This window comes from Cynocephalus volans, chromosome 17, assembly GCF_027409185.1.
Source record: "Cynocephalus volans isolate mCynVol1 chromosome 17, mCynVol1.pri, whole genome shotgun sequence".
In the NCBI taxonomy this organism is placed as follows: Eukaryota; Metazoa; Chordata; class Mammalia; order Dermoptera; family Cynocephalidae; genus Cynocephalus; species Cynocephalus volans.
This window is the reverse complement of record NC_084476.1, coordinates 38,773,707-38,790,619: the sequence shown is the minus strand read 5'-3', so window position 1 is coordinate 38,790,619 and position 16,913 is coordinate 38,773,707. Positions and strand designations below refer to the sequence as shown.

Genomic DNA, 16,913 nt, shown 5'->3' with positions numbered 1-16,913 from the left:
TAGCAGGGAAGCTGGGTGGATAATCAAGCTGGAGAAAGAAATATGAAAAAAGATGAATTCACTCAAGGAAGACATACCACAGGTGAGCAGCCCTGGCTCTGAGAAAGTGAAGTTTAAAAAGATCAAATGGTCTTAGTGAGCTACAAGCCCAACTCCTGACAGTGATGCCCAAGGATGAAGGGTCAATGATTGCAGCAGTGACTGATGATGTGAATCTGATTTGGGGCCATTTTTCAGGACCGAGCAGCTAAATGGCACCTGGGCCAGCTCAGTGGACATGGAGCTCTTCCTCCATTACTCCCTCATCCCATCAGTAAGTAAAGGTTCTAAAACTTCAGCTTGATATCTTACATTATGCACCAAAACCACAGGCAGTGGAAGGCTTTTAAGGGTCCAAGAGTCAGGGACACTGGCTTTCAGAGAAGTCAATAAAAGCTTTTCTGAGGAAGTAATGACAGAGCTGGGATCAGTTGGAAGATGTAGTAAAGAGCATTTCAGACAGAGGGGGAGCATGTGCATAGGCCCCGTGGAGGGGAGAAGGGAGAGCGTAAGGAACTGAGAGGGCCAGAGCAGCTGGAGTAGAGAACTGAGGTGGGCCTGGGGAGGTGGGCAGAGCCAGGCCATCAGAGCCCTGTGGGGCTCAGTGGTCAAGAGTTTTGTCTTCATTCTAAGTAACTGAAGTGTTTCCGGCATGAGGCTGGTGTGATCAAATTTATGTTTTTAAAAGATCGTGCTAGTTGCAATGTGGGGATCAGGTTGGAGGTGGCAAGAGAAGAGGCTGGAAGACCAATCAGGAGTTGCAGGGGTCCAGGTAAGAGGCGATTTTAGCTCGTCCTAAGTGATGGTTGTCCACTGAAGACATTCGGAGGTAGAAAAACAAATAGGACTTCGTAGTGGGTTGGGTAGGGAGGTTGGGAGAGGGAGAGGTTGAAGATAACTCTTGGGTTTCTAATTTGCACAGATGGAAGGACGGTGGTAGTTGCTATGCACTAGTTAAGGAAAACTAGAGGAGATCCAGGCTTGGAGTGGATGGAGGAATAGGGCAGGGAGGAAAAGCACAAGTTCCTTTTAAGACATACTGAATTTAAGATGCTTTCAACACATCGAAAAGTAATGTTGACTGTTTAGCTGGATGCACAGTTCCAGAGTTCATGGGCAAAGTCTGGGCTGGAGATTCACACGTGTGTGAGTCTTGTGTATCGATAGCTATCAAAAGCATGGACAGAATAAGACCACTGAGGAGCAGATCAGGTAGAAGGAGGAGTGGCCTGAACTATGAGGAACTCCAGATCCAGGGGTTGGGTAGAGAATTATGCAGCAAAGGAGACTGAGAAGTGAGGGAGAAAAACCAAAAACACATGGTTGATGGAGGCCTAGGGAAGAGAGAGTGTCAGAGGAGGAAGTGGTCAACACTGTGGAATGCTGCTCAGAGACCAAGCTAGATTTGGGCTTAATGTACCTCTGGATTGAGCCACTAGGTGGTCATCAGTGACTTTGGTCACAGCTGTTTCAGTGGAGCTATGGGGATCAAAGCCAGTTCAGGGGGTTGAGGAGCCAGTGAGAGGTGAAATGGCAAGTATACACAAATCTCCAGACTTTTCTAGTAAAGGGAGAAGGTAGGGAGGGAGCGAGATAAAGGAGGGAGGGGGGGGAGAGAGAGAGAGAGAGAGAGAGAGAGAGCGAGAGCATCAAGTGCATGAGAACATGACTGGATCCACAGGAAAACAGATTTGCAACCTGACAGTTATTGCTGCCTTTCTACAGATGAGGAGACCAAGCTTTGGGGAAGTTAAGTCTCTTTCCCAGCCAATATGTGACAGACTAGATTTGAACCTATGTCCATCAGGTGACACAAAGGAGACCTCAGTACAAAGCACTCTGCTGGCTCACCCGTGCATGCAGGCAGTCACTGACATTCTGAGTGCTCTGCTCACCATACATTCTCTGTCGTCAGTGAGGGCGCTGAGGCCACGCTGAGGATGAATGTGCCCACTGACTCTCTCATCTTCTCTTCTTATAGTTTTTCATCATTTTGGTCTTGACCTTCCTCCAAAGACAAGAGCATCGTAGACAGAGAGATGATACCACTTACCTCCTGGGGAACCACTTTGGAATCATCATGTGAGTTGAGTCAGGTTGACCCCACAGCTTGGGGGACCCTGTGGTTGGGGCCAACACCAGTTACAAGGCCAGGATAGCTCCCTACCTCTACCCCACCATGCGCAGCCCTGCCCCTCCCCGCCCCAACCCCAACAAAGCTCTGAGAGTTCAGAATTGGTTTCTAAGCTATTGCAACCCTCAGCACCCAGGGCTGCCCAGATATGCTTTCAGGGCCTTTCTAGCTCTGCTGTTTTGAGTCTCTGCACCCCTTATCACATTTTTCCCTGAGTTCTAATTGTTCATATCTCTGCCTCATCACCCCAATCATCATCACCATCAGCATCATGATGCAGCTGACATTTACTGCACACTGAACCATGTACATACTTTTTCTTTTTCTTTTCTTCTTTTTCTTTTATTTTTGGTGCTCCCTTGACCTTGGATTTTTAATTTTTAATTTTTTTTGTGCCTACATTACTTTGATGAAACTTCTTAACAATCTAGCATGGTGGAGGTTGTTATCCTCATGCAATGGATGATAAAACTCAGGCTCAGAGAAGTTAAATGACTTGCCTAAGGCCACACAGCTAACAAATTAGCTTTCACCTGGATTGGATTGATATTCTTTTTGATCGTCCCAGTGTCAAAAACTGAGCAGGCTCAAGCTGTGGATATGCTGAGGTCCCAGCCTTGAATTCTGGAGAAAGAAGGGGAAGACAGAATATCAGGACAAAGGCTAGGGAGGACCTGAGCTGCAGACTGAGAGAAGTCCAATGGCCCCAAAATGTCCAAGGACACTGAATACTAGCACAGAGTAGCAGCTGCACTCAGGCTGAATATTATCCACTGGGGCAGTCAGCCTTTCCTAAGCTGCCAGGTCTAAGCATCACTGGTTGAGGCACAGAAAAAGATTGAAGCTGGTGATTAAAGATCTTCAGACCCCACCTTGGGCATTTGGCACTGGTGCAGGACTTTTTAAGAACCATTCTGCCACTTTCCTGTCTGTCATCTGACAGGATCTCTGCTTCCCTATAACCTTGCCTTTTCTCCAGCATTGACTCTGATCCCAACTTGGTACGACTTTCCAGACTAGGACTTTAACAGCTAACTGGCACAGGGTCACAAGTCTAAAATATGAGATCAGACACATGATTGTCCCATCCAAAGATGGGTGGCCACCAATTATGGAGTCAGCTGTGGCCAGAAGGCACAAGCAGATAGCGCAGGCAACATTTCACCTCTCCCCTCTTAGGGTTTTTTGGCTGGGCCTGCAAATTAGATTGACATAAGACAGATCAACAGAAGAAAAGCACATATATTTACTTAATATAGATTTTGCATAACGTAGGAATCCATATAAGGAAATGAAGACCCAAAGACACAGAGTTGAACACATTCAAAAAGCTGTGAAAAAGTAACTAAATTATGTGGGGAGACTGGAAGATAAGAGTTATTTTGATAAGATCTGTACAGAATTCTCATGGCCTCAACTTCCCATCCTTGATGATAGGAATGTTATTTTCCTTCTGTATAGGGAGAGCATCTTTCACATAGAAATTTTATCTCCTGTTTTTAAGAAACAGCATGAAGGTCAGGGGGATCTTCTTGTACCTTTTGTGTTTTTAAAAAAAATTTTTTTTTAACTCAAAATAGTCAATATATCAGAGTGGCATATTTGGGGGTGGCATATTCTTAACTCCTTCAATCACAGGGGACCAGCACGGCCAATCATATCCAGACCCTCATCAGGGATACTGAAGGGAAGAATTCTCACAGACCGTGGCTGGGTGCAGGGCAGGCTCCCCCAAACCTGTCTAGGACACACTCCTTATTTTGGTCCCTTGAGTCGTACGGTCTGTGTCCCTCATAGACAAAACTCATCCCATTTTGCTTTATGTCATGGCTACCAGTGTCCTTGCTTGTGTCTGCCACTAGACTTGGAGCTCCTCCAGGGCAAGAATTTTGCCTTTCTCACTTCAGTACCCTGAATCCGTGCCTAGCCCCAGACGTGGCACCGCGTGCCTCAGGAGATGTCAGTTGCAACGAATAGTTCACTATCCAATAATCCCTCCCCAGAATGGAATCGCTGCCTCAGAGGTGACCTGTGGGAAGTCTCAGAGCCACCTCTGGCCTCACAAGCTGTTTCTGTTGTTCACAGGCCTCTGGACTTCGTGGGTACTTTTAGTAACCGATGGTCCTACGGAATCGCCTTTGGGGCCACAGCCAACAAGATCATGTTCTTGTTCTCAGAAAACTACCAGTCCCTGCGGGTCCCGCAGTGGGCCCAAGGTACTAGGGCTGCCTCATACCTGCTGAGAATTTCGCCATGGAAATTCTTGCTATCAGAGACCACGTGGCAGGGGTTCTCTGGGATCGGGGGATAAACTCTGAACTGACGTGTCCTTCCCAGCTTGTTCCTTGCCCATAGTCAATGCCTCGCACTTGTTGGTGGGGCTTCCCCCAGTTAGATCCAGAGGTCATTTAGATATGATGTAGCAAGGTAGGTTCTTCCTCACTTGCCCCCCCCCCCAAAAAAAAGTTCTCATGGGTCATAGCCGTGGCTGCTTTTTATTTTATTTTATTTTATTTTTTTTATTTTTCTTTTCAGCTTTAATTTTATTTATTTATTTTATTTTATTTTTAATTTTATTTTGTCAATATACATTGTGGCTGATTATTGCTGCTTTTTAAAAAAAAATATTTATTTATTTATTTATTGGTGGCAGATCCCCAGTACAGGGATCTATGGCTGCCTTCTTGATGTCAACGAGTCCTAGGATTCCTCCTCAAAGAGCAATGCTTACTTCTTTGGCCGTTGGCCTAAGGCCTCATCTTTCCCCATGCCTCATGCTCCACCTGAAGGAGAACTCCAGTCTACAGGTTCAATTGTCCTTTATACGATGATTCTCAATGCCCCCTGTCCAGCCTCGTTCCCTCTCATGGGCTCCAAGTCTATATGATCAAATGCCTACTAACATCTCATTAGTCTTTAAGGAAATTCATATTACAACCACTACACATCTCTTAGAAGTATACAATTTGAGAAGTTTTGACAAATGTTTATACCCATGAAACCACTGACACAATCAGGATAAGAAACCCCAGAAGTTTCCTTGTTTCCTTTTGTAAACGCTCCTTCCGTCCCCTCTCCTGTCACTGCCCCCATCTCCTGGCCAACCACTGATATACTTAGTTTGCGTTTTCCAGAATTTTGTATAAATGGAATCCTACAGCATGTACTCTTCTGTTTTTTATTTTTTGGCTTAGCTTCTTCCGCTCAGCGTAGCTATTTTGAGATTCATGTACATTTAGAATGTATCAGTCGTTCATCCTTCTTTTTATTGCTGAGTAGTATGCCACTATATGGATATACCACAGTTCGTTTATTCACTCACCTGCTGATGGACATCTGATTTACTTCCACTTTTTGTCTATTGCAAATAAAGCTGCTCTGAACATTTGGGTACAGTGTTTGTACGTACCCATGCTTCCATTTTTCTTGGGCAAATGCCTATGAGTGGAATGGCTGGATCATAGAGATCACATAGTAGATCATACTTTTTTTTTTTTTTTTTTTTTTTTTTCGTTTTTTCGTGACCGGCACTCAGCCAGTGAGTGCACCGGTCATTCCTATATAGGATCCGAACCCGCGGCGGGAGCGTCACCGCGCTCCCAGCGCAGCACTCTACCGAGTGCGCCACGGGCTCGGCCCTAGATCATACTTTTTAAGAAGCTGTCAAACTGTTTTCCAAAGTGATTGTACCATTTTAGATTACAACCATCAGTACGAGAGGTCCAGTTTCTCCACCTCCTTGCCAGTACTTGGTATGATCAGTCTTTTAAAGGTTAGCTATTCTCAGAAAGAGGTGTGTAGTGGTATCTCATTGTGGTTTTAATTTGCATTTTCATAATGACTAATAATGTTGAGCATATTCTCATGTGTTTATGTGCTATTCCTATACTTTCTTTGGCGAAGTGTCTGTTCAAATCATTTACCTTTTTTAAAAAATTGGGTTTTTTGTTTTCTTTTTATTGAGCATTTAGAGTTCTTTATGTGTTCTGGGTATAAGTACATTATCAGATATATGAATTGCAAATCTTTTCTCCCAGTCTATGGCTTATATTTTCATCATCCCAACAGACTCTTCTGAAGAGATGACGATGTTTTACATTTTGATGAAATCTAGTTTACTCATTTTTTCTTTTATGGATCATGTTTATGGTGTCATAAAATAAATTTTTTCCTGAGCTCAAGTCATGTGTATTTTTTCCTATGTTTTTTTCCAGAAGTTTTATATAGTCTTCAGTTTTGCATGTAGGTCTGTGATACATTTTATGTTATTTTATTTATTTTATTTTTTGCATGGGGGAGGTATGGATTGAAGGTTTTTTTAAAATTGTTTTTGTTTTGTTTTGTTTTTACTTTGTATAGCCAAATGAAAATTGTTCCAGCACTAATTATAGCAACAAAAGCCTGTCTTTTGCCCACTGAATTGACTTTGCACCTTTGTTGGAAATCAATTGGCTGCATATGTGTGGGCATACTGCTGGACTCTATATTCTGTTCCATTAATCTACTTTTCTATCTTTGCACCAATGCCACACTGTCTTGATTATTATACATTTATAATAAATCTTGAAGTCAAGTGGTGTTAATCCTCCAACTATGTTATTTTTCAAAGTTTTTTTCATTATTCTAGGTCCTTTGCATTTCAATATGAATTTTAAAATGTTTGTCAATTTCTACAAAAAGTGCTGGGATTTTGTTTGAGAGTGCATGGAATTTGTATATTAATTTGGAAAGAATTGGCATCTTAACAATATTGAGTCTTAACGATATGACCCATGACATAATATATCTCTCCATTTATTTAGAGTTTCTTTAATTTCTCTCAGCAATGTTCTGTAGTATTCAGTGGATAGGTCTTTCACATCTTTTGTCAGATTTATATCTTTTTCATATTTTAACTTTAACTTTGATTGTTCATTGTTAATATATAGAAATGCAGTTGATTTTTGTATGTTGATCTTGTATCCTGAAACCCTGCTAAACTCATTTATTCTTTTTTGCCGATTAGTAGCTTTTTTGCAGATTCTATAATATTTTCTACATAGACAATCATATCACCTGTGAATAAGCAGTTTTATTTCTTTCTTTCCAGTCTGGAGGTCTTTTATTTCTTTTTCTTGCCTAATTGCATAGAATAAAACCTCCAGTATAATGTTGAATATAAGTGATCAGATCAAGCATCCTCATCTTGTTCCTCATCTTAGGGGAAAACTTGTTTTGGTATTTTTAATCACTCATTTTGAGTAATTAAATTATGATGTGCCTTGGGGCAATTTCTTGTGCTTGGGGTTCACTGAGGAGATCTCTGCATTTTGATTTTCCTCAAATTTAGAAAAATTTCAGCCATTATTTCATAAAATACTTTTCTTTTCCCTTCCCTCTTTGAGGACTCCGTGTGTGTCCTCATATGTATAATATACATATACACACACATTATATAGTATACATATATACACATACATTATATAATATATATACACACACATTATATAATATACATATATACACATACATTATATAATATATATACACACATTATATAATATACATATATACACACACATTGTATAATATACATACACATATATTATATAATATACATATACACACATTGTATAATATACATACACGCATATTATATAATATACATATACACACATATTATATAATATACATATACACACATTGTATAATATACATACACACATATTATATAATATACATATACACACACATTACATAATATACATATACACACACATTACATAATATACATATAAACACACATTACATAATATACATATAAACACACATACATTATGTAATAAACATACACACACACACACACACACACACACACACACACACACACACACACATTAGGCCATTGAAGTTGTCCCACAGTTAACTGATGCTCTGCTCCTTTTTTATTAAAAAAATTTTATTGTGGTAAAACATATATAACATAAAAATTTCCATTTTAATATTTTTAAGTATACAACCGGTGACATTAATTACATTCACAATGTCATACAACCATTATAAATATCTATTTCCAAACTCTTCATCACCCCAAACACAAACTCTATCAAGCAATAATTCCCTTTTCCTCCTTCCTCAGTCCCTAGTAACCTCTCATCTATTTTCTATCTCTGTGAATTTGCCTATTTGAGATATTTCTTTTAAGTAGAATCACACAATATTTGTCCTTCTGTGTCTGGCTTCTTTCACTTAGCATAATATTTTCGAGGTTCATCCATGTTGCAGCATGAATCAGAACTTCCTTTCTGTTGCTGAATGACACTCCATTGCATGTCTATACCACATTTAGTTAATCTGTTCATTTGTTAATGGGCACTTGGGTTGTTTTCATCTTTTGGCTATTGTGAATAATGCTGCAGTGCACAGGGGTGTAAAATGATCTATTTGAGTCTCTATTTAAATTCTTTTGTTTATATTCCTAGGAGTAGAATTGCTGGATCACTTGCTGTGTCAAAGCTATGCTTAGCTTTTGAGGAACAACTGGCAGACTGTTTTCCACAGAGGCTACACCATTTTACATTCCCACCAGCAATGTGCGAGGATTCCAATTTCTCCACATCCTAGCCAACAGTTTTTTTGTTTGTTTGTTTTGTTTTTGATTATAGCCATTCTGGTGGGTGTGCAGTGGTATCCCATTGTTGTCTTCATTTACCTTTCACTAATGACTAATGATGTTGGGCATCTTTTTGTGTGCTTATTGGCCAATTGTATATCTTTATTGGAGAAATGTCTATTTAAGCTCTTTGCTCATATTTTAATTGAGTTGTCTGTCTTTTTGTTGTTGAGTTGTAGTTCTTTCTATATTCTGTCTATTAAACTCTTATCAGATATACTTGAAAACATTTTATCTTATTGTGTAGGTTTTCTTTCTACTTTCTTGATAACATCCCTTAATACATAAAAGTTATAAATTTTGATCAAGTCCAAATTTTGCTCATGCTTTTGGTGTCATGAGATTTTTCAGTCTGGCTGGTGAGAACAGGCGCCATTCCCGGGCCTGAGTGAGTTGGAGACATAGTTACCTCTAACCTTTCCCTGGTCTTGGGTAGTTCCCTCATACAACTGTGCTAGCAGTAATCATCTGAAGACTCAAGGGGAACTCTGTCTCCCAGGGTTCTCTCTGTGAGCTGCTCCCTCCTTTCCAGTACTCTCTCCTGCAAATTCCAGCTGTCTTTGTCTTCCCAGACTCTCAGTTTTATCTCCGTAACTCAGAGAGTCTGCAGATCCCTGCCTGGGTTTCCTCTGCCTGGACTGCATTCTGCGGTAAAGTGAGGACATTGCAGGGCTCAGCCCATTTGTTCCGTGTCCCTCAGAGATCACCCTCTGCTGCCTAATGTCCAGTGCCTTGAAAACAGCTGTTTCACATCTATCTATCTATCTATCTATCTATATATATATATATATTTTTTTTTTTTTTTTGGTTGTTTCATGAAGAGGTGTAAATTCAGTGTGTTCTTTTCCTTCTCTGTTTTCAGAAGCTCTTTATAGTCATGTGTTTAGGCTATCAACTTTTTGTTTGTTTTACTTTAGTCTTCATTTTTGAAATGATCTTTTGTCTTGTATTTCTAATTTTTTTTTTTTCTGAGTTCTCTGGCCTGTCTTATCAAATCTTTTTGTCCATCACCTCCTTTCTTGGTTTTTAAAATTCTGATTTATAGGTTCTTCATCCCTAGATTCTTTCATTTTCTCAATTTCTTTTAGTTGACATTGATATTAGGTTACAGTTTTTTCTTTGTCTTAGGGGTCTCTTTTAGGAGTAGTTTTATTACCCGGAGTAATATTTTTCTGCTCCTTATCTTTTTTTTCTTATAATAACTGTGAATGGGATTTGATTAATATTTTTCTGTTGCTCATTTTTGAGTGAAATGAATTTTCTTATAAATTTAAGAGGGAAGCCTGGGCCAGAGTATTATTTCTTGCTTCACAGCTCTAGAGTTGCCTCTTCTATTTTCATAATGTGATTATATCTATATCTATATTTATCAATCATCATTATTATATCTGTCTATCGTTACGCATCTATCCCTGTCGATCTATAATCATTACCTGTCATCACCTGTCAATATATCTGCCATCATCCATCCCTCTATCATCTGTCTACATATCTTCTCAGACTTTCTGAGTCTGCTTCTTTTTTCCACCCTTGTCTGCACCCACGATTTCGCAGCTCCTTCTCATTTTGGATCCCCTGCTAGCAGTTTATGCTCAGTTCCACCCTGGGATGGGCCTTCGGTTGTTACTATAGTGAGTTCATGGGGCCCAGACAACTCCAGCGTCTTCAGATCTTACTACAATCTGCTTACACTCGCCTGTGAACTGCGCCCTTCAGCACCTGCCCCAGTTTCAGCAGCTGTTTTAGCTCCAATTTCCAATTAGATTCTGCTGGGAATTTGGGGGTTCTTCACTTCTCCAGCCTTCAGATTCCCTCTCGCCTTCCCTCTGCTTCCTCTTACTGAGACAATATTGGATGGGTCTTGTCACCTACGTTTGTCATAGATGTTGTCTGTGGATTCTTGGTTTTGCCATTCTAGTTCCTCTGTCTGCTTCTATGGCAGGGGCGGGAGGGTTGGAATTCAGGGAAATTACAACATTTTGCTGCCGAAGCTGCTATCTCATAGTGATGATTTTTGTATTGCTCTTTCCTGCCAGCCCTCCACCCCTCACACTCACACAAATACTGACCGTCTTGTATCCTTTGAGTGAGGAATGCCCTTCCTTCCCTACGTCTCTCCATCCTACAAACTTCTGCTTATATTGCACGGCCTTGCTAAATGTCAGCACCTCCAGGAAGCCTTCCCTGATACCTGCCCCCAGGTGAGATCAGCGGCCTCCTCTTCTGTGTCCCGCAGCAGGTTGAATGTGCCTCTGTTACAGTACGTTTCATACCACTGACTTTCCCCCCTTGGACTGTGAGCATCTCAAAGCAAGAACCTTGTCAATTCCTCCTGCCTTTAGTGCCTGGCCCAGGACCCCACTCAAAGTAGACACTTATGAAAGTCCTGTTGCATGATGAGATTTTACTGGATGCTGTTAGCCCATTTCAGAGCAAGTTAGTGGCTGAATTAATATGATTATTGCCTTACATATAAAGTGCACTATAGTTTACAAGAGGCTTCCATGCACATCCCATGTCTTCTCTCTCTGGTGCACTCACAGTACGTTACTCTCTTTTGTTTGTGCATTTGTTTATTAATGTATCTCCACCTGTCATACTGTGAGCTAATCAAATGTAGGGACCTAGTCTTCTTCATCTCAGTAGTTAGCCCAGGCCTGGCATAGAACAGAGACCAGGAAGGGTCTGCTGCATGCAGGAATGAAAGTTGCATTCCACCGTGTCCATCCCAAACTGGACTTTCCCACAGAGCTCAGTGGGTCCTGAGGTCCCTGACTTGAGGTCAGCATGAAGCACGCAGCTTCCCTGGGACTCCCCAGAGCCTAATGAGAAACATCATTCACGGTGTCTCTGGCCCTATCTCTCCCAGCCTTCATGCTTCTGATCGGCGGCATCGAAGTCGGCCTGTCCCACTTCCCCTTCTTTGCCTGCCTCTCGTCGGAGTTCCAGCTGGTCAGCTCTGTCCTCGGCTTCAGCTACTCTCTGATCTGGTAAGATGACTCTGCCCGCCTGCCCTCCCTCGACTCCTCTGGCCATGGCTGACTCTGGACAGTGGGCTGCAGGTGATCCAAGAGCTCCCCTTGGAGGACACCTTTGTACAGAACTGAGGCCCAGTGGGCAGGGGTGACTTGTCCAATGTCCCTTTGCAGCCCCTTCTTGGGACTGCATTTGAGGCTTCAGAAGGTCAGGCCAGCATTCTATCTGTTTCACACAGGCTGCTCATGATTAGAATATTCCTTGAAGTCAGGGATTTAGGAAAATTCATTTCTGTAAACTGCCAGGGGTCCCATCGGGGGAAGCAGGAGTCCATCTGATGCTTCTTCTCAGTGCTGACATAGCTTCTCTTGGGACACTTTGAGAAAGTTCATATGCCTCGGCGTGGCATTTGGGGTCATCACTGGCTGGCCTCTCCCTTTTTCCCCATCCCCCAGCAGTGTCTACTACACACCTCCAGCCATACAAGACTCCCACATTGTGTCATCTGTCCACTTACTCATTCAACAACCATTCTGTTACATCCCCACTAGGAGCCAGGACTACACTGGAAACAGGACAGACCCCTGTGCACCATGTGTTCTGGTCTCTTTGTCTGTTCCTATTCCCATGTGTATTATCTCCCCTCCCCGCAAGTCTAGTGACAAATATATGCTCCTGCTTCATAGACAATTGCTCCTACCAGACAGAGCACCTTGACTGTGTTGAGATCTGTGCCCTCAGCACCAGACACCAGACCTGGCACTGAGCTGGCCCCAGGGAACACTATTGATTGACGACCCCAGGAACAATTCCTCTCTCCAGCCACTGAGGTTCATCTCCTGACCTCCAACTCTCTTGCTGGGCTGTTTCCCCCATCCAGCACTTTCTAAGGGGCAAGGGTCCTCAGGTCCAGTCTATCAGGAGCAACTGTCAGGGGGCGCACAAACAACTAACACACCAATGGCTACAATTCCAGAGCTTGTAAGTGACTTGTTCTCTAGACATTTAAATGGAGAGCATGCAGGGTTAGACATGGTATATTGTCTCATCAGCCTCTGCCAGACTTCTGACCAGGAGAGAACAGGGTGGTGGGAACTGCTCAGCAGCTCGGGCACCATGGGGGTATGACCCGAGCTTGAATGTGGCCAGGATTGTGTGTCGAGTGGGGTAAGGTATCGAGTGGGGTAAGAAGTAGTCTTTATAGACAAAGTCATGGAGAGGCAGAAAGAGCCTCACCACGGGCTCTTTCAAGAGACCTGGGTCTTCGTCCTGGCGCTGGTGCCTCTGTGTGTGACCCTGGACTTGATCTTTGCCAACTCTGGACTTCCACCTACCACCTGAATGATGAGAGGAGGGAGAGTGAGCTCCCTAAGGGCTTCCTGCTCTGTCCTCATGGATGCTGAGACTGTATCTACGTGAGGCGTGTTAAATGAGTTTAGTGGGTACCGACTTGGCACTAGCAGGCTGCCTAACGGGGGAGGGACCTGCGTGGAGTCCTGGGAACCAGCCCTCCTGGGGGAGGGAGGGAAGTGTGGCTGGCGGGATCTGGCTATTTTCACGGCGTCTGCTCCTGGGGCTGTGCTGGGAAGAGACGCCAGTGCCCCAAACCCTGTTTCTGTTCCTGCAGGTTTGTTGTCACTGTTCTTCAGATCGCACGGTGTCCCCATGGGCAGGTAAGTTCCTGCTGACCTGAGTTTAGGGTGTCCAGTGCCATCACCGTGGCCAACTTGCTGTGTGACCTTGGACAAGCCTCTGTCGCTCTCTGGGCCTCAGCTTCCTCACATGTGCAAAAGGGGTGTTGGAGCTGTTGTGATGCTTCTATTTGTACAGCACCTTATGTTCATCAAGGTGCTCGTTCAGAGACGGATGTTCTCTCATTCGATCCTCACAGCAGCCCTGCAAGGTGGGGGATGTCCATCACACCTATTTTCCAGGTGAGGAAACTGAGGCCCAAGTATATTAAGTAACTTGTAGGAAGCAGGAAAGTTGGGAGTTGAGGTCAGGTTTGGCTGAAGCCCATTTCTTTCCACTCCATGTAGCCCCTGTTTCTCATTCTGTAAAACGGGAGACTCGGTCTTGGAAGATGAACCCTTCCAACTTTGCCATGCATTGTCCTGAGTTGGTGGAAACAGGTTTCTCTCTCTTAATCTTGGACCCCAGGAAAAGGAGCAAGATGAAAGAGGGTGTCTTGCTGCACTAGAAGTGCTAGCAGGGGGCAGGGGGAGCCAAGGGAGGCCACCTGGGTTAGGGGCACACCAGAGCTCGTGGTTAACGAGGGGCAAGGGCAGGATCTTACTTCAGAGTCACTAATGTTAAGCCCTGCTGTGCACTAGGCGGAATACTTGGCAGAGTCCCGGGGGGAACCTGACTTACCAGTTAAAGAATCATGGGAGTGGAATCCAGACTAAGGAAATAAGATTTAGTCTCACGTTTTTAAAAGTATTCAGCAAAACATTATTTATAAAAATGACACATTGGAAAGTCTAAAATGTCAAATATTAGGGGAAAGTTTAAATAAAGTTTGATTCATCCCAATGCACTGTGCTCTGTAGCGCAATGGGTAGCACACTGGATTTCCAATAATGCACTGTGATGCGGTATTAAAACTGATGTTTGCAAATGATTTATAACCACGTGGGAAAATGAGAATAACATATGCAGACCTGTATATGTGGTACAATCTCAGTTTATGATGCACGTACAGTAGTCCCCCTTATCCACAGGGGATGCACTTCAAGACCCTCAGTGCATGCCTGAAACTGCAGATAGTATCAAACCCTATATATACACATGTTTTTTCCTATACACGTATACCTATGATAGAGTCTAATTTATAAATTACTTGCAGTAAGAGATTAACAGTAACTAATAATGAAATAGAACAATTATAACATATAGTGTAATAAAAGTTACGTGAATGTGTTCTCTCTCTCTCTCTCAAAATATCTTATGGTGCTTTGCTCACCCTTCTTGTGCTGATGTGAGATGAAAACAGAGACAGCTAAGTGACTAATGGACGGGGAGCATATTCAGCATGGACATGCTGGGCAAAGGGATGATTCGTGTCCTGAGCGGGACAGAGCAGGATGGCATGAGATTTTATTATGCTGCTCGGTTTAAAACTTGCCGTTTATTTTTGGAACTTTCTATTTAATATTTTCATATTGCAGTTGATCGCAGATAACTGAAACTGTAGAAAGCAAAACCGCAGACGGGGGGGACTACTGTAGATGTACAGACGTAGATAGAGATTTAGATTTAGATGTAGAGGAAAGACACTGAAATATTGATGACGGCGGTATGTCTAAACCACAAGCACACGCTGGAGAGGAGGATGAAGGGACGACACGAGCCCCTACAACTCAGTGTGTCTCTATCCTGCACCCTAACATCACAACATCAACCCCCAATTTTCTACGGGGGGAATAGGACCCTGGAAATGTAATAAAACAAGAAACCAACCAGCAAATTGTAAAAGATAAAACAATAGTATTTGCCTTAAAACAGTGAAAAAAACATGTTTTTTCACCAAAAGGAAACTAAAAGCCCCCAAATCTATGTGCACCATCTTGAGAGACCTGTTTCTCTTCCATCAGCTTGTGTTGCTACCAACCGTATGACAATTACGGGTTATTTCTTCTTCTCTCCTTCCCTCCCTCCCTCCCTCCCTCCCTCCCTCCTTTCCTTCCTTCCTTCCTCTTTCTGTTTCTGTTTCTCTCCCTCCCTGCCTCCTCCTCACATCTATCTACCTCTGTTTGTCTCTTTCATATTTTCCAAAAGGATCATTTTACTTCCTAATCAGGAAAAAAAGCCATCAAAGCTGTTTCTATAAAACAGAATGGGGGTGCTAAGACTTGTATCGGGGCTGTGGGGCTGGGCAGCGGGGATTGGCTACTGACTTCTACACTCCGGGAGAGTGGCCCTGGTGGGAGCGGGCTGGGGAGTCAGAATCCTGTCCACGGTTTCACCCGGTGGCCTGGCCTTGCCCCGCGAGAGCTCACGCCCCATCATCTGCTCCTGTTGCAGTTTCTGGGGAGATACGAGAGCCTCGTGTTCTACTGGCCCTCCTTGCTGTGCCTCGTGTTCCTGCTGGGCCGCTTCCTGCACATGTTTGTCAAGGCTCTGAGGGTCCACTTGGGCTGGGAGCTCCAGGCGGTGAGTACTAAGCATATGCACCGTGTGTCCTGATGGGTTTGACTCTCACCTGGGAGGCAGGTGCTGTGACTACATCTCACATTCTGGATTCAGAAGCTTGGACCCAGAGAGGGGAGTTGAGTTGTCTAAGGTCACCCAGCTGATCTGTAGTAGAGTCAGAAGTGGAACCCACATAGTTTAGTTGTGGAACCTCTGTTAGCCACGGTTATACACAGCCTCTTGCTCAGGACACCTGGCTCCAGCTCTGAGGTCACGCTGGGGTCAGGAGAGGTCTTTTTCTCTCCTCCTGCAACTCACTGTTAAATCAGAACTTGGGGCCTCCTGAACTTATGCCACCGGGGCTCACTTGCCACAGCTTTGGTCCCTCCATCACCAGAGTTTGAAAGAACTGGGAATAGTTTGTTTTACTGACCTTGAGTTTTTCTTGTCCTTTGGTTATATTTTCAAAATGAGTATGTGACAGTCAGGACAAGATAGGTTATGCTGTAGTAACAAACCAGCCTCCAAATCTCAGTGGCTTAAAACAATAGGGTATATTTCTCACTATTGCTACATGCCTATCACGGGTGTGCTGGGGGCTTTCTCCCTGTTCTTCTCACTCTGCAACCCAGACTATGGAGCAGCCACCACCAGGAACACGACTGATTAGCACGGTAGTAATGTACGTGCCAGCTTTAAAAGCTTTCCCCATGATGCCACCTCCATCCAGACTTTATTGAACAAAGCCCTTGTTTGACCCACACGCCTTCACTTGAGTAGGAAGGTACAATCCTATCTTGAAGGAGAGGGAGCCAGTATGTTTATGAATAGCCACAAGGTCGGAATCTGGGGATAATGTGCCATATCGCTGCTTAAAAACAAAACAAGAAAATAACACTAAGCTGTTCCAGTTAATAGGCATAGCTTCTTAACTTTTAAATTTGAATATGGAAATTAAGTCTTCCTGTATTTCTCCCA

The 16,913-nt window shown here is 43.3% G+C and overlaps 1 protein-coding gene across 1 annotated transcript in view; it reads left to right on the top strand.

The window, feature by feature from the left end:
• The first annotated feature begins 241 nt into the window (after nt 1–241).
• The window catches only part of LOC134365581 (stimulated by retinoic acid gene 6 protein-like), a 35,133-nt gene continuing 18,461 nt past the window's right edge, over nt 242–16,913 (top strand). Inside the window, exons 1-6 of the mRNA XM_063081682.1 lie at nt 242–313; nt 2,021–2,121; nt 4,259–4,389; nt 11,695–11,815; nt 13,429–13,474; nt 15,828–15,956. Coding sequence (XP_062937752.1) covers nt 278–313; nt 2,021–2,121; nt 4,259–4,389; nt 11,695–11,815; nt 13,429–13,474; nt 15,828–15,956 — 564 coding nt within the window. The 5' untranslated portion in view covers nt 242–277. The remainder of the gene's footprint in view (nt 314–2,020; nt 2,122–4,258; nt 4,390–11,694; nt 11,816–13,428; nt 13,475–15,827; nt 15,957–16,913) is intronic.